Genomic DNA, 23,499 nt, shown 5'->3' with positions numbered 1-23,499 from the left:
TTTCGTGTGTTTGTTTGGTGACATTTCTGTGGTATTTAATTGGCGTATTCACCATATGGACGGGGACAATGGGAAGGACATCAGGCACACCCTGATTTTTGATTTCTCTTTTCCGCCTCTTCTTTCTTTTGGGTGTGTTTGTCCGTTGTGTTCGTCCTGGTCGAAGGAGAGACCCTCCTCCACAGAGCTTGCAAGAGGAACCAAGTGGAAACGGTGCTTCAGATCTTGGTGCTTCCTGGCATAGACATCAATGTTAAAGGTAAGACTTCTCTCGCTTTCCCTTTTTTCCATAACCTCTATCTCACTGTCGTCTCACTTCACTCCCACTGTTTGCTCTGGGGTTTTGGAGAGCGATTAACACTGGAGGAAAAAAAAAAGGGGGAGAGAAGAAATAGGAGTGTGTGCGCGTCATCATCATTGCCTTTAACCTTTAGCTAAAATGTAAAGGGTGTGTCTAGTAAGAGCAGGATGGTTTTGGAGTGTCAGATTTATAGATTTATGGCCACTTTGCTAAGTGAATTGAATCCCTTTTGATATTTCAGAGTGACTTTCTTTAGTCCCTTTAGGTCAAATATAATGACTTGCCCTCCTTTTATGGAAATGTGCCGTTTTCAAAGGTTTCTCTGATTTTGTAATCACCCCTTAATAGTAGACTAAATTGACTTGCATCTTGGTGGGGGTTATGGGGGATTCTTAAGTCTAAAATGCGATCAAGTAGAACTACGGGGCAAAATGGTAAAATAACTGCTGCCACATTACAGATTTCTCCAAAAAAGGCCTGATGCTAATTGAGTCAGAGCATGTTTGGTTTTCAGAGGATTTTCTTTTCTCAACTACAGCAGATTATCTGTCTGTCATTTTTTTATTTTTACTTTTTTATTATCAGTCTTTAGAATGTGTCTGTCTTTCTGTGTTTTAATCCTGGATTAAAACATGAAAAGATGCTGCAACGATTTTAATGTTTCTTTAAAACATTCTTTTTTTTACTCTTGATTTGTAGCTGTGTATTATCATAGCCTATGCGTTGTGAGCATTTATGATGTTTGAATGCTCTGCTTCCATTGCATTTGCTTTATATTTACACTTGTCATTTGTGTTTCAGGCATATTGCATGTATCCTGCCATTATGTGTAGATGATGTGTATGTGCAGAGCTGATCTACCAGAGCCATTTCACTTCCTATTAGTTTGGCCCATTGTACAAAAGTTATTAGATAGTATTGTCCTAGCATGTGCTGATTGATTGACACGTCGAGTGACAATACGTCTTGCAACCAATAACTAGACAACAGAAGCATTACTAGACCAAAACAGAAACTTGTGTGTATAAGCAACAGGTGAATGAAAGTTGAAATCATAATGGTGCATGCCTTAAACTTGATCTTGGCATGCATAATAGCAATATAAAAGTATTTTACCACATGCAAAACAAATAAACATACACAAACAAACAAAGAAAAGAAATTAAAATTTTGGAATTATGGAGTATAGATTCATTTGAGCCCAGAGCCCAGAGAGTGTTTCACAGGTTGTTTGGTGAGGTGAACAACAGGTGGATATTCTAAACTGTGATTGACATTGCTTCCCCATTTCATTTGACTTTCATTTTGAGTCAGCATTGTTTGTGCCTCTGTTTCCGGTTTGTTGATCACATAGACCATGCAGGCTGGACACCTCTGCACGAGGCATGCAACCACGGCAGCACCGAGTGTGTGGAAGCTTTGCTGCACCACCACCCTTCCCCTGTGCTTAATAATCAGGTGGATGGAGTGAGTCCACTGCACGATGCCCTGCTAAATGGACACATGGACATTGCCAAAATGCTGCTGGAACATGCAGGCAAGTAAACTCTTGCAGTACATGCACAGACTGACTGCTTCAGCGTATAAGCTGTTAACATTCTGTTGGCGGGAACTTATGCAATATAACAAATGTTGGCTTTATAATAATTAAACAATACTCAAATGTTCTTGAAGTAAGGTTGGTCACACATTGATAGTTTGGTGAATGGTTCTCAAACTCTGTGGCACAAACAACAAATTGAAAAGACGAAGTTAAACCAACTCAAATGACTACCATTTGATGCAGGGTTGAACAAACAATACTTACCCCCCCCAAAGAGCTCATGCTTGCATAGAGTTGGCGTGTCTATGTCTTTCTCTATGTAGCCACAATAGCTCGAAAGCTTTTGCGTGAATTCTGATAAAATCCCGTATGGCTGTAGAATGGGATCATGTTAACAATCCATTACAATTCGCCCTACATCCACGTCTTCAAAGTCCACTTAGTGATCCATTGGTCGGAAACTGACAAAGAGCCTCATAACTTGACTTCAAACTATGATTCTTACAAGTGTGTCAACATATAGAAATGACCAGAGAAAGATCAGTGGGAGAAACATTTCATCACTCATCCAAGTCTTCAATCTTAAGAAGACTTAGCTGTGCAACGTGTTCTACAACAACTAAGTCATTATCATATATTTCTTGACTCTTGACAGTTGATATTGCAGAGCTTTGTAAATATAACATCCTTCCCTATATAGAGATTTGCAGATTTGGACAAAAGGCTGCAGACGACACTCTGCAGGAACAGAAAAGTCTGCTTTCCAAGTCTGATATGTAAGAATCTACTGTAGCAGAATGTTTATTGTATTTTTTTTAAATTGACAACATTTTGTGTTGAAATTTGAGATTATTTTATCTAAAATATTGCAGTTACATCACAAATATTGAAATGGTGGGTAGGTGATTGAATTCTAACATGTTTGAGTGATTTCCTGTGTCTATAGAGTAAAACATAACAGTAAGAAAGTTTCACACATTCTTTTAATTAAAAAATGACAATATTCTTGTGCATATGTATAAGTTCTGAACTTGTTTAATTGAAGTTCATAATTATTCTATAAATATTACACTGACAGCAGCAGCGTAAAGGCCAAAGTATATAGGACCACTGTAGATGGATGGATAAAGCAATAAATGGAAATGCATTTGGCCTTTTAGCAGCTCACATATTAAATAATGTATAAATATATTTAAGCAATGATGAACTTATTTATGTAAACAGGTGAATATATGTTAGGTATGGCCAATGCTTTGAAACAGACTGCTAATCAGCACAAGACCACATTATTGGTGTTATTTTTATTAGTATTAGTGGATTATTGTTTTTTTATTGTTAACGTCACAGGATTAGCCTTAGTACTTTTTTACTCTAGCATTTCATGTGAATAAACTTGTATAATTTATACACAGTGTCGCTGCTGCTGTAGCCAAGATAAACTTTGAGTCCAACAAAGCAAACAAATGTAGTCAAGCGTATCAAGCAATTGAATGTCGTGTTTGACCTTATTTACAAGGCCACAGTTTTATCTTAATTACCCTGCTGGAAGAATAAGGACCTTGTTGATGAGAACGCTTTTAAAGCGGCACTCCACCAATGTTCCACATCGATTTGAGTTTGTCCATCACATGTGATGCTATTTATTCTCCAGTTTGAAAAGTTTTGGGGGGGAAAACTGACCTCATGATGGGCCGGCCCATTTGGGCATTTTATGGCAGAAAGTGTCTGCCGCAGACTAGGAAGTGGGTGTTTAAAGACAACAAAAGATATTTACCCATCATGGAGGGACAAACCAAAAGGTGCTATTAATTTGGACCACCCTACATATGTTTACACTGGTCATAGTTTAAGCCATTCGATAAAAACGCGGCACGAATTTTGATGTTTTCTAATATGCTGCAAATGGCGAATCTTGTTTGGTACAGAAACAGGATTGACATTGCGACCCCGAAGCTGTAGCAGTTGTCTGCTTCTTCACTGTATGAATTCTAGATCATATATACCATCTCCCTCTCTCTGCCCCCACTGCTAACCTTCATAATTCACATGCAATCCGGCGCTGCAGTGTCTGTCCAAAGAGATTACAGCACCGCCTCGTAAGATGTCTGTTAACGTCTTTTTGACAAGATTAGAGGAGTCAGGGTGCGCCGCTCGCAAAATTCACATGCGGGTTTTTGCGGAAATGTGTCACAACAAAAGTAGTTTGTGTGTCTGCGTGTTTGCGTGCCACATGCAGTCGGAGCTCAGTAGGGTTGAGGTGAGTATGACGCGTGTCGGAGTTCAGGAGAGGGTGGCATTGCTGGTGGTATGGCAGCAGGTGACTTGGGAAAATGTCTGTGTGTGTGTTACTGTGTGTGTGTTTTTTGGGGGGAGGAGTGATATTTGCCAGCATTGAACCAGTCCCCCATGTAACATACCTCTGCTTCAACTCACTTCTCAGTTTGACTAATTATAGTTAATTTGATTCGACTTTCCCATTAACACATGTACATATTCTGTCCTCAAAAAATAAATTAGACTGGGATTGTTTAGTCCCGGAGAGGAAACAAGAGAGCGCTCCCCCCGTTCTTTTTTTTTCTTTTTCTTTTTTCCCTTCCTTCCTCAGTAACAGCAGAGAGAGCAAATTAAAAGAGGTCAGACGAAGCAGCTATCTGTATCTATAAAATTGGAAGCGGGTGTCTGCGTGCGTGCGTGTGTGTCTGTGCGTGCGTGTGTGTGTGTGTAGCAGACGTCTGGCTTCACTGTCTAGGCCAGGTCTTTTTGCAGGGACCAAACAGAACAACAAGAATGAAAATTCTCTCAATTTGAAACACCTGGAGGCTCCTACATTATACTTCTTTCCTCACTCAGTCCCTCCCGACTGTTTGCTATTTCCTCACACCTTGATGGCGGGTTGTCTAAAGGCTACAGCGGGGAGTTGGTGAGGAGGTGGTCCTCTTGACTTCAGGCTGTACTGTCTTTCAGGGTCTCTTTTCCATGATCTCCATCTTGTTGCCATGGACACCATCAGTAGGCCTAGGCTTTTTTTCTTTTTCTTTTTTTTTTCTTTTTTTTTCTCTTGCTCTTCTTTTTTAGATTCTTACGTCCAGGCTGTTAAACGTGGAAAGTTTTGGCTTTGGGGCCTGCATCCTGCTTAGTTACCATAACCATCTTTATATTGTTCTTCATTCCAATTTTTCACTCTAAACTCAAGCAGGACTTTTGTGCTTGTGGCTGCATTTCTAACACCCATACATCAGACTGCTTTTAAAATTTTGGCCAGGTACACTTGTTTCACCGTCCCATGATAGGGAAACAGGCTAGTGGGCCAGATGCATCTCTATTTATTATATTCCTGTGGGTTTTATTCTTCTGAGCGCATGCTGCATTTCCCGAAACTTTTTTTTTTTTTTTTTTTTATCGAGCCATTCACCCTGTTGTCCTAGTTGTTTCCAGCAGACAAGCTGAACCTAGCTGCCAAGGTTTTGGTAGGCCAGAGAGGGCAATACTGACACTGGCACACCAACAAAGCCTTTACTTGGGAGTGATCTCACCCCTTTGTAAGCCTGTCTGCTTGGAGGCCTGTGTGTGTGTGTGTGTGTGTGTGTGTGTGTGTGTGTGTGTGTGTGTGTGTGTGTGTGTGTGTGTGTGTGTGTGTGTGTGTGTGTGTGTTTTAAAGGATGAATTGTATGGGGGAGGAAGGGCTAGATCCCACCCCTACCCACTCTACCTCAGTCCCTCCAGGCTTATGGAGCTGGCAATGAAAGGATGCCATGGCTGAGGGCAAGGCTGACACTGCTTTCTCCCCCTCCTCCTCCCGTTGCCCAAGGCCGCCCCACATGACCCTGCTTGCGTGTGTTTGGCTTGTTTTTAACACAGTATTGAAGTGTCCTTGGCTATATATTTTCGCGTATGTGTCTACATACGCAAAATCGTTTTCATGAGTCTCAAATGCTTTAATGAGTGTATGTTCGCTGTTGCTCCTCGTGTCCCTTCCTTTCTCAGCTGGTAGAAATGTTATACGTTTTGCAGGGTGGCCATGGCAGCCGGTACTCCTGATTGGAATGGAAAATGACCCGGAGCCTTTAGTTGTGCAGTTCAGACCTGGCACGCGCATCGAGGAGGCGTGTCAGTCAGCAAAGAGGGTGGAGAAAAATAAAGAAAAGAGCTTTTAAGCTGTCACCACACAGCCCCGTGACCGTAATCACTGATGCCGTCCTCTAAATACTCCCCACCACGTTAGTAAGCGCGGCTAGTCCACCTCAACTTGTAAACACGAAGGGATTCTCACGAAGAGATTAAAGATGCTCGAAGAGGAAAGAATATAAAAGTTGGAAATAACTGTTCAGGTTTAAGTGTTTTAAGATGTTTCTACTTCAATTATTTGCCTTAAGTTGGGTTCAGAGACCCCAGAGAAGTTGCTGCATGACTACTTCTTCAATTCCTCTTTCAGTTTTTGTGCATTTGTGCATGTCTTGGATGCACGCACACACAAACACGCACGCCAGATTCTGTGATCCCGGCAGATATTAACGCAAACTAGTGGTTGTGGAGCAGAAAGATGTCATTTGCTCAGTGGCACAAGAAACACACGGTCCCCTTGGACAGCTGTAGTCAACGTGGTTCGTCTCTGTCTTTCTCTGTCATAGATCTGCGCGCACACACACTACACACAGGTAGTTGTTTAGACACACTTGGGCCTTTTCACTGTCAGCATGGTAAAGAAATAAATAAAGTTCATTCTGCTCAGCACTTATTTCCCCGTGGGTCCTGAACTGGCAACGGTGAGGAGCTGAGCTCTTGTACTATTAGAGGTGAAGCTGTGTTTGGAGCCCTCGGCTTCACTCCGGAGTGTTGGATGTTTCAGCTGCAGGTTTCTCCAGGCTGTAGTTCAAGGACTTTCCTCGCTGGGAATTCTGACTAGTCTTCTTTCTCTCTTCCTGCCTGTCTCTTATTACCCCTGAAATATACGCAGACTCACCACATACCTGTATTTCTGTGGGGTTTTTGGGGTGGGGTTTTTTTTGTTTGTTTTTTAGGGGGGGGGGGCAGTTGCCGTGGATTAAATCTGGGGCCTCTTTCCAGTGGTGTTCCTGATTACTCTTCGCTGTTCTCCAAGATAAAGGTGTGACCCCTTTTCAGAGAAAATCTGTATGTTTTTATGTAGATGAGGGCCAAAGATGTTCCAAAAATGAATGTGGTGATTTTGAGATTTGCTAGCAAGTGCTTCTTGCTTGTTATTTATGCCCAGCACCACTTATAATATACAAAGGCACGTTTTGCCCTTTCTGTTTCCCTTTTAAACAGCTGTAGTATTCAGTGGGCATGAAGGCCACTGAGAGCTACCTTCTGTAAAAAGAGAGGGCAGAGGTCAAGGAATATTAAACTTTCTGTTTTTTTATTTACTTTGCTGTCCTCTTTCACCTACAAGGTTCAGGGTTTATTTAAAAGGACTACATGAAGGGATGGACGATGAATTTGTAGGTGTTGAAAGCGTGCTTTTCTCAACCGCAAACAAGGCTGAGATTCAAGGTTTAGTTCATTTCTTTTGTTTCCAGGTTGACTGAAAAGGGGGGGGTAAAGAAAACGGCATGGTCACAGGACTAGGAGATCTTTATTTATTTATTATTGGCCATGAAGATTGCTGTCTGTCCCTGTGTTCCAACTGTGAACTTAAATCATCACATGGTCGACAAGAATGAAAATGTTAGAACGTTTTTTTTCTTCTGAAGCTTAAATTAAAACGTTGAGTGACTTCTCTGCGAGGAATTCAATGGTATATTAAAAATTATGGTAATAAAAAGTACATGCAAGAGACTTTTTTTTTTTTTAACATATTTGAAATTCATTAACAAGAAGGCTGATGTTTGAACTTGGGAGGAATGGGTCGTAGTGAAAGCTCATGCATTCAACAGCAGTTCTTTCAATGACGAGCTGAATACAGCAGCGTGAATGGAGTGTTGTAATTAAAGTACTTAAGGACACCTCCAGCTCACCTCTGAAGCTGTTTTTGGAGAAGAGAAAATATTGTATGTAGTGGAAGTCAATAAAGTCTTTAAACAATTGGGATGTAAAGTGATTTGAAGTTTCTCAACTCAAACTTTTCCCACACAATAAAAAAACTGAAAAGTCCTTGTTTTAGGACTGTATATGAGGTGGAAGTGAAAGCGATTCGTCTTTGCTCGTGTCCTATTCCAGCCTGTCCCAGAAAACAAAAACAGAAATGAAGAGTTGATTCGTCTAAGTGATGTCATCAAATTGAACTTTTTGGAGGATTTACTGAGTGGGAAATAAGACACAATTAATTAGATTAATAGATAGATTCAGGACCAGTTAAGGATTCATTTAGAGCTCCAGTCTGACAGTCTCCCCAGCACCCATAATGATGATGATGATGAGTTTTATGAGTATATCGCAATTAAAAATGTGGTTTGATGACCATTTGAACAGGTTCCAGGTTTTTTGAAGAATAGCAAGGGCAGTAAGCGGCATAGGCAAAGGTCATCCTTAATAACCTCTGATGTACACCCAGTCGTTGTTGTTATTATTATTATTATTCTGGAAGCAGCCTTGAAATGTGACAGAAACTGCTCAGTTCAGAAAAGATACCTAGTAGGTGGGAAAGAGTTAAGGTGCTAAAGGCCAGCATCCAGTAAGTCGAAGCATATTTGATGCCCATTATAACTAGAAGTGACTGTAGTGGTGTTGGATTACACAAAGCATAGCAACTGTTTACAATGCCAGCAATATTTTAATGTGAATTAACAAGGTAACAATAATATATCCAAACCAGTGCAGTTACTCCTCCATTAATATCGGTAAACGAAATATCACTGAGTGTTCAGACACTGCTGTTACAGACGGGGATTTTAGCATACTCGTCTGTCTGGTTGTTCCACATCTGATGCCTCTCCGCTGGCTGCTTTGGTGCGTCACTTGGTTGGCCTTGTTGTTTTCGCTGTGGTTTCTAGTTGCTAGCTAGCAGCTCCCTGTGGATAAGTGATGCCGTGCCCCTGGCTGCAGTTCACACACTCACCCTGCCTCTCTTTTTCAGGCAGCAAGAGGGGGGTGGGGGGCGGGAGAGAGAGAGAGGGCGAGAGGATGTTTACCATGCTGTGGAGCTGCCTGCTTCCCAGCTTGTCTGCCTGAGCCCCAGCCTCAGACCAGAGACAGAGAGAGGGAGAGACATAGGGGGAGGGAGCACGGCATCTTTCTTTCCTTCCCTCCTATCCTCCCTCCCTCCCTCTTTTAGCGCCGATTTTCCCTTCCTCCACTCTTGCTTTTATATTTCTTGTCTTCGCCTGCCCTCTAAAGGCCAAAGGGCTTTGCGCTCTGTATGTAAATGCCTGTGTGGTGTGAAACAGCCAGACTGCATCTGGCTGGTGCATTCACTCAGCATGTGAATTTCCTCCCTCCGCTAGTAGCTTCAGAGCTTAGGTTATAGTGGGGTATTTTTGCATCAAACACACACGCACAAACACACACACACAGAGGTTGGTGTAATTACCCTATGCTCTCATGTAATCCCCCAGGTGCAGTATTTATCTCCACTGCAGCATATCTGACACCCAGCGCCAATACCTGGATTCACTTCAGTCACAGTCCCTGCACCAAAACCATTCCTCAGGCGGTAGTCTCATAACACTGTGTTGTATACATGTATTACATTATAAGCAGCACGTGATGCTATTTCCGTGTCTTCTGTTATGTTGAAATATGTAATTTAGCATTGGATATGACCATTGACATCTGTATCGAGTGCAGTAGAGTTGTGTGGTGGAACATTAGAGGGTGTCTTATGTCCAATGATGGATAATAAGGAGCGACTGATTCTTCTGTTCAGTCGATGGAACGAGTAAAAACAAATATGAAAAGGTGAAAGACAGGAGCTGACGCTTAATGGAAATAAGACAGGTTATCATGCAAATGTGACAAACTGCAGACACTGTCACACAGTCAGTTGTGTGTTCTACAAACAAACATGCAGCCTTCAAACAGTCAGCCTCGCGGGCTTTCTGGCAAGCCGAGCCCAAGCCCGTGCTAGGGTGGCCCCTTCCTCCCCATCACCAGTGTCATCACTTTGGTTGAAGCCTGTCTGTCAGTGGGGTTTAATGTGATGATGGTGGAGAATACTGGGGGGGAAAGCACACACGTTATCACTTTATTTTTTTTTTGTTTTTTGTTTTCATTCTAGTGCAAGATTTCTTTTGTCTGATTGTAAATTACAAATGTATTGTCTTATAATGCAAGTGATGCTTTGTATGGTTATTGTCCCCACATGTCCTTTTTCATCCAGTGTGCATTTCTTGCACTATTTCTAATATGATTTTTGCCCTCTCTTGTTCGTTTTTATGTTTTCTTTGCTCAATAGCAGCTTAAAGGTCATTGCATTGCAGCTAAAGAGGACTGCTGCTTTCATAGTCGATGAAAAGAGAAGAATTAAGTAGGAGTGATTGAATTGAACCTTGTATTTCCTCTTTACTTATTTCCACTTTAAGTTGAAAACACTCTACAAAGTGCTTGGGTTCATGGCACAAACTTACAGCCCACTTGTGGAGCTCTATTAAGCACTGAGTTTCTCAAAGGAACACACAACAGGGTATATTGTGAAAAAGGAAAAAAGCACTACTTAGAAAGCCGTCCCTTATTTTTCATTTTATTTTATTTTATTTTTTAAGAGATAATATAGAAAATACAGAAAAGACAAAAGATCCCCACCCCTTCTTCAGCTAACACTTGAACGTCGACCTGAAACTTTCTACAATGTGTCAGGCCAGGGTTGATTTCACACATTACAGTGGATGAGTGTAATGGCGAAGACAGCTTGTTATAGAAACCTGGTGATTATGACCTGCTGTGAACAATCTCACTCTGTTTCACATACACCGCTCTGCTTCTTCTCCCCGCTCGCCTCCCCCCACCCTCCACCTTTCTCCTGTGGCCACTTTGATCAAATCTGCGCTCTTACGTCCTTGACTGCTGCCCCCGACGCCTGACCCCAGCATTCGAAATTTGCTCGCTTATGTAAAAGTTTATGTAGATTAATGCCACAATTTATGCAGATTGAGTTTTTGCCACTCAGACTTGAAGCACTAAAAGGTAGATGAGCGTTGACCTTCCCCACTAACGGCTACGTGAGCTCTCATCGATTATCTCATAACTGCTACAAACAGTGTAGCAGACAGAGGGATGAAGAGCAATTTCAAATTTCATAATGTTTCATTTTTAAACTTTTTTTTAAGTGTCGCTTAGAGGAGAGAGAAAAAAGGATGGCTTTTTATAAAAATGGAATCTGGGAGGCTTAGTAAGTGCGGTTTATGTCACAATGCAACACACGCACATGATCGTCCCTCCTTTAAAACATCATGCTTCCTGCAGCCCCACAGTGTCTGTCAAACAGAAACAACTGCCAGCAGTGGTATCGAGCAGTCTTTCAGCTGTCTGTGTGTCATTCCGAGCCTCCACAGAGCCGTAAACTTGCTCACAAGTGGCACCAGCATTGCCGAGGTTGAACAGTCAAGTGCCATCAAAAGCAGTTTGCCACAGAAATGGGTCTGTGTGAAAGCAAACAAAGGGCTCACACTTGACTCGACCCGCTCCACGTAGGCTAAATGCACAGGGGCTTGTCTGACACTGGAAAATGGCTTTCAGCCTGAACAGAGAAGCAGAAGAGTAGAGCGTAGAGGAAGGTGGAGGGAGGGGGGTGAATGTCACCATTATAACTTTGCTGGCTTTCTAAAAGGAGACGGAAAAAGTGTTACATTCAAGCAGAGACTGTCATCTTCAGTTTGAATGTAGTGAAGCATGTCTGAAAGGGCCATGTCAGGGTTATTGGAGGTGTTTTTGAATGTATAGAAATTCCCGGAAGCTACGAGTCTATATGGAGTGTTTGCAGCACAATAACAGATGTTATGGATTAATGCGTAACTTGAGTGGCGTTATTGTTACAAGCCACTTTTTTTATTTTTTGTATCACAAGCTTAACAGATCAATTTGCTGATGTCACAGTCACTAGTTAGTCATCCCCCCCAGTAGCACCCTGTTCTCTGATGAGCTCACTCACAGGAGCACATAAAAGGAAGGAAAAGCAGACCCTTCATCAGGTCACTAACCCTTACACAAACACAAAGTGACCCGCCAGTCAGAGAGTTGAGACAAGGTGTCAGCTGATGTTACTGCTGAAGTGAGCTAAAAGCCTCAGCTGGCAGTGAGTGCCACTGGGAGAACAGCTGTTCATTTAAACTCTCTGCTTCACACACTGTTTTTTGTTTGGGGTTGGGGACTCTCCGTCACTGTATCTGTGTACTGTTAGTGCGCACACACAGGAATGCACAATTTAGATCGGTTGCGGCGTCCTGCCGTTGACCCGTGTTGTCTCTTCTGCCTTATTTGATAATGACGCTGCAGTCGAAGGTAGCTTTGGCTGCATGTCAGTTTTATCTGTGCTACTGTTGTCAGTGATGCTTCTGTTTACATTACACTCATTAACACCAAAGTCTCAGACCAAACTGCCACTTAAAAATATTTAAAATCTGATTTTTTTTTCTACTGCACCGTAGCTTCAAGTACATGTTAACCTGTGTTTCTAATGTTCTGCCTTAATTTTTACAAAAGCACTTTCACATATGGAGACTTATGACAGTAGTGCCTCCCTAACTGTTGTCATTGTTGCTTTGAAGACTATGGAGTAATGTTTTGTCGTATCAGAACAAATAGTTTTAATTTGTGTTTTAAAAATAAAAAAGTTTGTGTGATCTGATCCTGTACATCTCTGTCCCATCTTAGGATCTGTCCTTCTACGCCAGACGAATGGCCACGGTCGGGTCCCACTGGATCTAGTCTCTGAGCCAAGTCAGAGGGAAGAGCTCCTCCATAGTGCACAGCTTGGAGACACAAAGTTTTTGAGAAATAAAGCAACTGAAGTTAACCTTCCCCTCTTGGAGGCTGGATCATCTCTGCTGTCCCTACTCATTTTCTCCTACCTCAGGGAAACGGGCATTCCTCACCACACACCAACCAGCGACAAGCACCACAGCCTGGGCTACCGGCTGGTCAGGGCACTGGAGAGGCACTCCTTCCAAAAAGTGACTCAGGGCTGGGCAGACCAGCGGGCAGTGAGGCTGGTAGAAGATGTAGAGACATTGTGGGAGCTCAGCCAAGGGAAGTACCAGGGACAGGTGTCTCAGGGTGTAATAGAGTGCAAAGGAGAGAACACACAGTTCCTGATGAGGGTATTAGAGGATCTTAGGTCGCGAGGAGAAGCACTAGTAGGTGATCTGTAAGGTTAAAGGATCACTTTACACCTCACTGAAGCTGACTTAAATGCATAACCTGTGAGTGAAAGTGAACAAAAAGGTAACTTTTTATTACATGGTCCTAAAATTTGCCAGGGCCTTAAAATAGGTCCACAGGGCAAAAAATAAGTCTTCCTGTGGATATCTGCCTCTAAAGCAAGCATGCAAGTTCAAAGCTGTTCATTTCTTAAGTGCTACAATTTTATACCTACTAATACCTAATGTTCATTGGCTTGGTCTGTTTATATTGTATATTTTCTGGAGTTTTACAAGTTCTGTGTTTTGCAAATATTTCTTGAATTTAAATGTTATTTATTTTTAATATTTCAAGATGTTTTTGTATGACACCACTAATGTTTTATTTCAGTGTCGAGTGTTGCTACCTCATGTTTTCTTTTTTCTTTTTTTTTTTTTGCATGTTTATAAATAAAAGTAAAATATATTCTTTGATTATTTCATTACTTCATATAACAATTCTGGCAGCAATATATCAGATGTCTTAACAATATATAGATATGTCTTTTTTTCTTTGTAAAGAGCAAGTCAGCTGAAAGGTGCTCTGGAGATGGAGGTGTTTATATGTTGGCTACACAAAAAACAGTTATCCAGCAGTTGTGCTCTCAAATGGTCTCAGTGATGTACGCTCTGGGTTTCAGCCATGCAGCCACCAGTGAAGAATGAGGAGCTTCGCAAAGCTGAACCGAGCAGAGGGGCCCATGTGTTGGTGAGTGAGCGGTGCAAAGGAGGCGACTTCAAGCTAAAACTGAGAGCAACAGTCCACATTTCATTCATTTCTTTCTACAAGCACCTTCGAAACAAAGCTCGTCAGTACAGAAAAAGGGGTTGCAATAAATCAGGAAAAACAAGATGATAAAAAATATTTTAATTTCATTAGTTTTTTTAAATGAGTAAAATGCATTCCATTACTCATATCAGAAATATATACCACATTTTCATTTGACCCAACCCTGTCTTGGCTTCTACAGCGTTGCTGTCTGAAACTCTTATTGGTCAGAACTGGGCACATAAAGATGATGTCACAGGCAGGCAACAGCAGGCGGAAAAAGACAGACCTTAGAAAATGAGGCAGGCACACACCTACTTTACAGCATCATCACCAGATCATTGACAGGCATACTGTATAAAATACAACCATAAATTAACAAGTAATTAGCTATGTACAGTACGGTTTAAAAAATAAATAGTCTCATTTCAACTTGGTGCAAATAAAAGTGCTTTTTTTTTCTCTTTAAAACTGTCAGTCTGATACATTCCTTTTCTAGAACTCATCTTCTTGACATCATACAAAATAAAAACACTTTGGTTTGCTTTAAAACAGAGCCCAAATGAAATATAATGACGAGAAAAGGAGTGAGAGACAGTTTTTGGATGCAATGCCGCACAATAGTCACCACAATTTGCTGGAAAATGACTACATATAGTAGTAGACGCATACACATCAGGTATTCTAACAATCCCTTTAGGCATTATACAAAGCCATCCCTCACGAGTCACAGAGTGGGTTTGCTGAGGAGGCTGTAATCAGTTAGCGACATCGCTCTTAGGGGATAGTCTGTTATTGTCTTTCAAGTGGATTCCCTTAACAAAAAAAAAGAAAAAGAAAAGCAGTGGTCCTTTGGAGTGACAGATCTGAGCCTGTTGATATTTAAGCATGGAGATGGATGGGCAAGGAAGGAGGGAGCGGAGAGAGTAGACAGACGAAGTGAGAGGGTGACAAAATGGCAGAAGAGAGCTAGTTGCGGTGGGAAGAGAGTTTAGAGTATAAAGGCAGAGACACAGACAGACACAGGGGGTGGGGGGGCAAGCAAAGCTAAAGAAGTAGAGGCTGAGAGATGGAGGCAGGGATCAATAGGATGAGAGCAGACCTCCTCAAATGTAGCCTGTGCTGTGATCTTTCAAGAGATGCTCAGCGAGAAGCCCAGGAGACCATCCCTTAAGACAGGGTCGCAACCCCGCTCACTGACGAATGAGGGAACCGCAGAGAGAGCAAATGGAGGGAAGCATGACGGGAAGAAGGATCTGAAATAGCATAAAACACACACATACACACATACACTCCTCCTTCCCTGACATCTCAGGCCTAAGTCCCCTTGGAGCCTTGTCACACAATGACTTGCTGCTCATCTAGCATCTAAGCAAACTCTACACCAAGTAACAGCTGGCACTTCTGCTGCAACGCACACATACACACACACACAGCGACTGGATCTAGGCATCAGTCTACAGCTGGAGGGGAGATACAACTGTAACGCACACCGACACTAAGAAAAGCAACTCGTCTTTGATTGCATAAATGCGTATACGCAAACACTCTTACATACACAGTTCACATATACAAGCCTCTGTCTCTGGAAAGACTGATCAAAGTTGAGCTTTGGGCACAGGAGGTGGGGCAGATGGAGAGGGCGGCCAGCCTGGGGCACAGCATCACAGAAAGCATGTTTGCGTTTGTGTGTCAGTTGTTGGTGCGCGTGTGCCTGAGAGCGGGGAGAATGTTCCTGTTCCAATACAATGTTTTTCATCTGTCAGCGTGTAGGTACAGTAAGGCGTGCGTGTTCGAGATCTCTGAGAGGAACTGCGCGTTTACGCGAGAGGAGGATGTTTGTGCCTCCGAAACACAAGATGCTTAAGCGCAGAAGCATGTGTGCGTGTGGCCGTGAACGCGCTCGCGTGTGGCCACCGAGGAAAACACATGGGGGAGATGAGAGGGAAGGAGACCAGCCTTTCAAACAAGATTAGAGCTGCGGCTGCCTCAAGGCCCGGCTGCCTGACGACACTCTGCATAAACTGGGTGACATCTATATTAACACCACGACGGCGGGCCCAGTCTGCCGTGCCGCCTGACAGAGAGAGGAGGCTATTGCTAATCAACTTGGCTGGCTGAGATAAGTGGAGACAGTCCAAATTACTGCCAGTGAAAGTAACACTGCCACATCCAAGAGGGAAAGGAGAGAAAACAAAACACACTTCAGTAGAAAAACAATTACAAAATATAAACATATTAACAAAATCATTCAATAACTTAAACGGGAGCTTAAAGAAAGAAAGAAAGAAAATTGAATGCGGTATAAGGCTTCTCCCTTGATAAACACACCAAGTGTCATTTTCTTTTTTTGGAACAGCGAGAATAAATGTTAAACTAATTTTACTTATTGTGTGACACTTGTGGGAAGCTGTCAGAGTGATGGAGAGAAGCAGCAAGGAGAGTGGCTCACACGGCTGATGTAAAGGTCATTTCATCCATCCTTTCCACTTGCCTTTAAAAAAAAATCTAAAGCATTATGGTTACGGTAATAATTTAAGAGGTTTCTCGCACTCATTTTGTTTCATACAAAAAAGGACATTTTGGGAAACAACTGTACACCATGAGTAATTAAATAGGAAAAACGAGTTGAAGAGAATTAAACAGGAAATAAAAACAAAAATGTTAAAGGATAGCTGAGCCGAGCTGCTCCAGAGGAGTCGTCCTCTTGTTCCTCGGTGTCCAGTAATAGACCGAGTGAGGAAAAGTGGAGAAGAGAGGAGTTGGTGGGCGGACGCAGTCATCTACCCGGGGTTGTTTTTCTTCCTTTTATTTGGACTGGGATTGGGATCCAATTTCAGCTCTCGGTACTGCACCTGTTAAAACACATAGAAACACGCACGCACACACACCACCCGGTCAGGTGGAAAGAGCAAAGGATGCTTGAATAGCACAGAAACCCTCCAGAGGCTCTAGTCCAGCTGTGTGGAACAGTGGCCTCAGGGAAGAGATTACACACTGATTACAGCGCGCGCACACACAGATGCGGACGCTCACACGCGCACACACTGACACGATACGTGTGCGCTGTTCAAAGCTCCGACTGCGTGCTCGCTCGCAGATGCACACAAATACACACGTACTTTCACAGATGTGCTACAGTGGCCTAGGGGAAGGGATCACACAAACAAACAAAGAACAGGGCAAGGGCTCATGGGAAAGCTTGGAGAGACAACAGAGTCATTTTGGTATAGCAAGATGGCGAGGAGTGAAAGGGCAGGAAGATGGGAACGAGACAGAATGAAGGAAAAAATGCACCATAACCCGTTCAGAACCAAGGTTTGAATAACTGTTAGCAATATTAATACACTCCTCATCCTATGTAGCTTGATACATACTGCTTTTATATCAGAAGGATTATATGACCTGCTACTAATTTAGGGATAAAGTTACATTTTGATCAAAAGGAGCCGATTAAAAATATCAGCAAACTAAATTCTCTGACCAAATTTTGACTCTTTGCTGTATCCTTTTCTTGGCTGAGAGATAAATGAGCACACTGGAGATTTTCGTGGGACAAAATACAATCTCTTCTCCATGTTTCACTCTATAATCAAAGCTGTATCAGTCACAGCCAGACATCTGACATGGAGAGCTTTCCTCCTTCTCAGGAATGAGTGGACAGTATGGATGACATCTACCTGATGAGGCTCCTGCTTCTGGATGGGCTTTCCTACGCTTATCCCACGTCAGCTGTTAAGTGCAGAACAGCGACATCGTCTAATAACATGACTAAGAAGGCAAAAGGACGATTTTACTTTAAGTAAAGCCCCAATCTGTTGCACATCTGTATACATCATGACCCTATTAGGCCACAGCTGGAAGAAGCTGTTTTATATTTTGGGATATAAATTTATTTGCTTTCTTGCTGAGAGTTACACGAGAAGAGCAATACGGCTGTCACATATGTCAGCTAAATAAGGAGCTGTAGCCAGCATCTGGTTAGCTCAGCTGAGAGAAAGAGAGAAACAGCTAGTCCGGTTCTGCCCAAAGCTAATAAAATCCACGTAGTGAACAGATGAGATTTTACAGCTGGTTTTGCTGTGGATCATTTCTTGATCAGGAGCAGCGACCTCCTGGAGTCTTGTTGTCACCGTTTTAAAATTTGTTTTTTTGTACAAATGAAGTCAACGAGATATAATGTCTTCATTGTGTGCTTTGGAGGTGCTGGCAGGCACATTTTGTTACCTTTGGCAAGCTCTAAGCTGTTCCTATTGTTTTATACCAAACTGAGCTGTGCAAATCATATGTCCGTGCCAGTTAATGGACACATATGAGAATGGTATCAGTCTCGTCACTTTTTTTCACAGCAAGAAAGGGAAAAACAAAGCTTTTCTAAAATGTTAAACTACTCCTTAATCCTATAAATTACCAGGACATTATTTTTGTATCTGCACTGCATCGCTAAACCACTTTAAACAGACATTTTAGTTGCGTATTGCCTCACTTCATCACTTCATAAGATGCTTAGCGTCATCACTCAGGGAGTGTCACAGTATGTCTCAGCAACAAGAATTGATTCACTCTTGACAGAATCCTTTCCAAAGATGGTGAGCCGATCCTAGAAACTGCTCTTACGTGGAAGTGATGGACAGTCAGATGCAAACGGCATCACAGTGGCTGAGTATCAACAAACAGAGGCTGTCACACTCGCTTTCAAATGTGCACATCCGTGCATGCGCGCACAAATGCAGTTGCTAGTCTAGACAAACTCAAGGAAGCGACAAGCACTAGCCACTGAATCGGAATACTAATAGAAAAAAAAAATAGACTTAACAGTGACTGCACCAAAGAGCCAGAATCGTCTGAGGATTCCCTCCTAAGTTGATGTACTATAGGCTACTCTGCCTGGCTGACTGACTGACACTCTCTCTGATTCTCCAGGAAGACAACAAACCGACATCAATATGGTTTCTCTGTTCTGTCTCATGGTAGTTCTGTCTACTGTGGACAGGAACAGCAGCATCTTTCAGCACCGACTGGGAACAAGCCTTTATCATCCATCTTTTACTGGTTCCCACTGTCGCTTCAATGAAGCCTTCCAGTCCTGTGCCTGCAAAGCCCAAACACATGTCCACATGTGTGTATGTGCTTCAAAATGCAGACACTCATATACAAATGAACACCAGCAAAGACAAAGAATGCACAGATGCCCACATAAAGAAAACCTAGGCACTTTTTTTAACATTATCAAATCATATAAAAAAACAAACAAACAAACACACACACACACACACACATCTACTGTGGGTTATTTTGCTTCCTCTGTCTCACAGTGCTGGTCACCAATGTCCCGTTAAGGTGCTTACAGAGTGGTTAGGCCAGCATGTGTTGCTCTCTACGCCTCACTAAGCAGCCAGACTGCTCTGATTCCGATCTGGATACTCCACACTGTCCACAAGGCAAGCTAACAACATACTTGTATTTATACAATGTAACATACAGCTCTACAAATACAGTCTGTTTGTTGGACACAGTCAGGAAAGAAGTAAGACTGCACGCCGAAAGGCAATCCAGGTAGAGGAAAGGAGAATGATGAGGAGCAAGATAAAGAAGGGACAGAAATAGACAACAAAAAAGGAACAAATCAACAAAGGGAGAAGGAGAGAAAACAATGAGAGGAAAGAAGAGACTGGGTGAGACAGTGAGACAGAGGGATATCTGTGGATGCTCGGGTGATGACAGATATGTGGGTGGGGATCCTTTTATAGCCATGCCAACTAAAGCAGACAACAGAACAAAAACCCAGGGGACAGAGATGGTTTGTATGGCCCTGTGTGTGTCTGTGTGTCTGTGTGTGTGTGTGTGTGTATGTGTGTTTATGCAGTGGTAGTTCTGTTAGGGGACCATGACAGTGCTGGCTGAGTGCCCACATTGACTGCAATCAATGACAGTGGTGCGTCTGTAGAAGAACAAGTGGGTGAATTGCTGAATGATTGAATTCACTCGTGAGCAAAGGAATAACAGCACGTCAGCGCGGACATCTATTGTATTCATCATCAAATAACTAAAAGCAAATTAAAAAGATCCAACTTTAATAAAGTGTTTCTCCATATGTAGCTCATTCGCATCTTTCGCTGTTAGTTTTAAACAAGTCAGTATGAATCCAAAAAGTAGGACAGGTATTGTGCGTGATCACTGAATGGCCAAACGCCTACAGGAGCAAAGAAGATACACGGCAATTTAATTCCGTGCGTTGACATTCCTGTCCAAACAATTCCTGTTTGTGAGTGAATGCAAACAAAGAAAAGTTTGGTTGTCAGTAGAAAGTAAGGTTTTGTTTCTCATGAAGAGTTGCGAAGGGGATCAACAAAAAGAAATAGTGCCAACAACAACATTTCAATCAAAACAAGAGTTTTCACTGTGAAGAGCTGCCAGCCGGGAGAAATGGGGGCTCATGCATCACAGGTTCAATTCCAGCTCGCAGGTGACAGGCCCGCCTGATGTTACACCCTTGGCTCCCCACTCACCTCACCTAATAGCACACACGCAAAAGCACCCACACAGGCGCCAAAACCAGTGGAGGCAAGAGCTAGTTAAAGTAAAAAAAACAACAAAAAAACAAAAAACAAAAAGGAAGAAGAAAAAGAAAACGCAGAGGAGGCGAGGAGAAAGTAGTAAAATAAAATGAACCAAAATTGGGGGGAAAGTAAAAAGTGAGGTAATGCAGCAAGCACACAAGCAATTTGGTACACGAGCGGGGAACTTAAAGGGAACATCGACAAGAGAAGCGGCGGGTAAAGACCCAGCACTGCTCAAAGGCTGCTCCACCCTCGCTCCTCTCCTTTCCCAAATGTTGACAGTACAAGTGCAAAACAGGCTTTGAAGTGTGCTCCGCTGAAGGGGAGCGTGTACCATGCATAGTGCTTCGTTTAACCGTGTTACCCACAAAGCATCCCAGGACCTGCTCTTCCCTCACTGCCTCTCATGTTCTCTCACCCCCTTTCACACTGAACCTTTGACAGTGTTTTGATGTTGCCAGTGTGGGCAGACAGACAAGGCGAAACCAAGGTGGCTGATAGTGAGCAAAAAAAAACAAAAAAAAGGTGGGGAGGGAAAAAACGCAAATAGGCGAGTAAATAAATTGATTCAAAAAAACCTGAGCGAGCTATATTTTAACGACACTATGTCATTCTCCCTTTCAGTCCTTTTTCGCGCAAAGCACGAAACTCGCCGGGTTTCATCTCGTGCGACACCTAAACGAGCATAAGGGTTATTAAATGTTTCCAGGGAAGCACTGCTGTGTACAGTTCAGACATCTGCAGATTGGAAGATTCAGCAATCGTGTCTATTGTTGTGTTGGAGAAAAGGCATTCCAAGGTGACGTAAATCAGTAAGTGAGGGGAAAAAAAGTAAGGAAAACTTTTGCCTGTTAGCTGTTGTGACAAGACACAGACTGAAAAGTGACTAATTGCCCTCTTGCAATGAAATGTTTAAACCTCTTGCAAAAGTGGGAAGGGCACAGCGAAGGAGAGAGAGACCTCTAGTAGATGTGAGTGATGGCATTTGGCACCGTTTCAGCCTTTAACTATCCTGCCTTTGTCCCCTGCACGTCCGATGAGGTTTCATCCCCAACATAAATGTTGTCTAAAAATATTAACCCGACTGCCCGCTGTTCATTAGCCGCTAAATTGGAATTCATGCTTATTTTTGTATTGGGGATTTGATCCAGCTCCTTTACACCGATCATAAAGGGCCACTTGGCATGCTAATTGCCTTGCCCCCCATTTACGCACTCCCTGGCTCGCATGGCTAATGGTGTCGTAAAACATACTAGTGCGCTGACACCTCCCAAACACCAGGTAGGGAATACTTGGCGCTATTAAGGTCCTGAGCATGGCCTCGTTTAAGAGGGTATGAAGGATTCCCCGGTATCATCCGTTATCACCAGCGAAAGATCCAAACCAGACACAAGAAACTGTAATCCAAAGAGAGACGGTTGCTCCTTTAAACACACGTGTGCTAAACATCATGCCAGCCTTTAACATGGGTGCTCACAGAGAGAGATAATGATTTAAGTAAACTGTTGAAGTGGTAAAAAGAAACTGCAGCTCCCAGGCTCCGCTGGTGATTTAGCTTTTACAGGGTGTCTGGCAAAGCTGTTAGGGGCCTAGTATCAGTATTTTGAGAGGCTTCCTTTGGTAAAGTGCCTTCCATTCACTGTACGAATGCTGACAAACAAATGTTACTGCAAAGTCATTTCCGTGCTACGCACAATATAAAGAAAAATTAAAAATTAGGGAAGACTAAGGCTATGTCCCACAGCTTCTGCCTTGCTCTATTGTATAGCCTCAGTATATGCAGTGTATGAACTGTGGACCAGTGTGGCTGCCCTTTGTATAGAAAGTCATTAGAACCTCATCAGTTCTGGCACTGAAGCACCTTCAAATGATGCGGAACAGTACACTGAAATACCCCAACCCACCTAACATGCACAACGGCTGGGAAAACTGTGTGTGAGAGTGTGTGTGTGTGTGTGTGTGTGTGTGATTATATATGTGTGTGAGGTCACACTGAGGCCCAGAAATAGTATTCATTAGTCATCCAGGATGTCAAGCATAGTGGGCCCCTGCACCAGTACTACTGGGTGCCATAGACACGTGCCCGTGAGGGGACACTCCATTTAGACCCCAGCACCTCTGTGCATCATTTGAAAGCCTCAAGGGCTCAATCCCCACAGACGTCTTTGACCCAGCGAGACGGGGGCAGGCAATGAGGTGAACCCACCACCGGAGGCAGCGACCGGACGCACTGCAGAGCAGAACGTTCCGGTCTGTTTTTAGCCAATGACCGCAGAGCAGGGTGCCTTCTCAGAAAACTAATTTTTCCGTGACCATCACGGGTTTGACTAGCTGAATTTCACTGACCTGTTCCTATTTGCAGAAATAAACATTGGCACTGGCTTAACGGGCACGTAAAACAAAGTTTTACTCTTGCTTTCTGCCCTCATCGCCCCTCATGCTTTTCTATTTTTGCCTTCATCTTTTCTCTAATTTTACCCTTCTCACCCCTTCATTCACCCTCGTTGCTCTCAGCGCCTCCAAACTCTCAGTGAAACCTGGCAACAATTACCATTCCAACAGCTGCAGCAATAACCATTACAGTAGCACTTACAGTATTACTTATACAGTAGGCACAACTCCAGCAGCATGGGCACCAGACCAGAGCACTGTGTCTACCCCCTCTTTCCCTAGCCAGCAGGCCCTCATTAGGGGCCTTGTAAAGGCCTCATACCTGCCAGGCAAGGGCCCCTTCACCCTTCAACTCCTCCAGGCTCCAGGTGTGTAAGGTGGCTGCACTTCACCAGAGGGGACAGCTTGGGCTCATTTAACTCGATGGCTACTTGCCCTGTGCCTGCTGCTGCAGCAGGCCCCTGTAAACTACAAAACTGTAAAACTGCACGGGGCAGAGAGGGGGAGTGGGGTACAGGGGGCTGGCAGGGGTGCGTAGGGGAGCAAGGATTATGACCCCGTAAAGATGAAAGAAGTTGCGGGCAACAAGCGATCAAAGAGGAAGTGTGTCAGCAATGATATGGCAGGGAATTGGTCATATCAGAGGC

At 43.1% G+C, this 23,499-nt stretch overlaps 2 protein-coding genes across 9 annotated transcripts in view; one reads left to right on the top strand and one right to left on the bottom strand.

Moving 5' to 3' along the window:
- The window catches only part of slf1 (SMC5/6 complex localization factor 1), a 37,160-nt gene extending 23,601 nt beyond the window's left edge, over positions 1-13,559 (top strand). For all 3 annotated transcript variants that reach the window (XM_085294095.1, XM_085294093.1, XM_085294094.1), the window contains exons 16-18: positions 167-259; positions 1,656-1,838; positions 12,609-13,559. In XM_085294095.1, coding sequence (XP_085150221.1) covers positions 167-259; positions 1,656-1,838; positions 12,609-13,105 — 773 coding nt within the window. In that variant the 3' untranslated portion in view covers positions 13,106-13,559. The remainder of the gene's footprint in view (positions 1-166; positions 260-1,655; positions 1,839-12,608) is intronic.
- Positions 13,560-13,984: 425 nt separating this feature from the next.
- LOC146562381 (multiple C2 and transmembrane domain-containing protein 1-like) overlaps positions 13,985-23,499 on the bottom strand; it is a 148,125-nt gene continuing 138,610 nt past the window's right edge. For all 6 annotated transcript variants that reach the window (XM_085294086.1, XM_085294088.1, XM_085294087.1 and 3 more), the window contains one exon: positions 13,985-16,756. In XM_085294086.1, coding sequence (XP_085150212.1) covers positions 16,685-16,756 — 72 coding nt within the window. In that variant the 3' untranslated portion in view covers positions 13,985-16,684. The remainder of the gene's footprint in view (positions 16,757-23,499) is intronic.

Source organism: Mchenga conophoros, linkage group LG12 (assembly GCF_057382185.1).
Source record: "Mchenga conophoros isolate Kocher_MC1m ecotype Shallow Benthic linkage group LG12, M_conophoros_male_GT1.1, whole genome shotgun sequence".
Classification (NCBI taxonomy): Eukaryota; Metazoa; Chordata; class Actinopteri; order Cichliformes; family Cichlidae; genus Mchenga; species Mchenga conophoros.
This window is presented reverse-complemented; position numbering and strand designations above follow the sequence as displayed.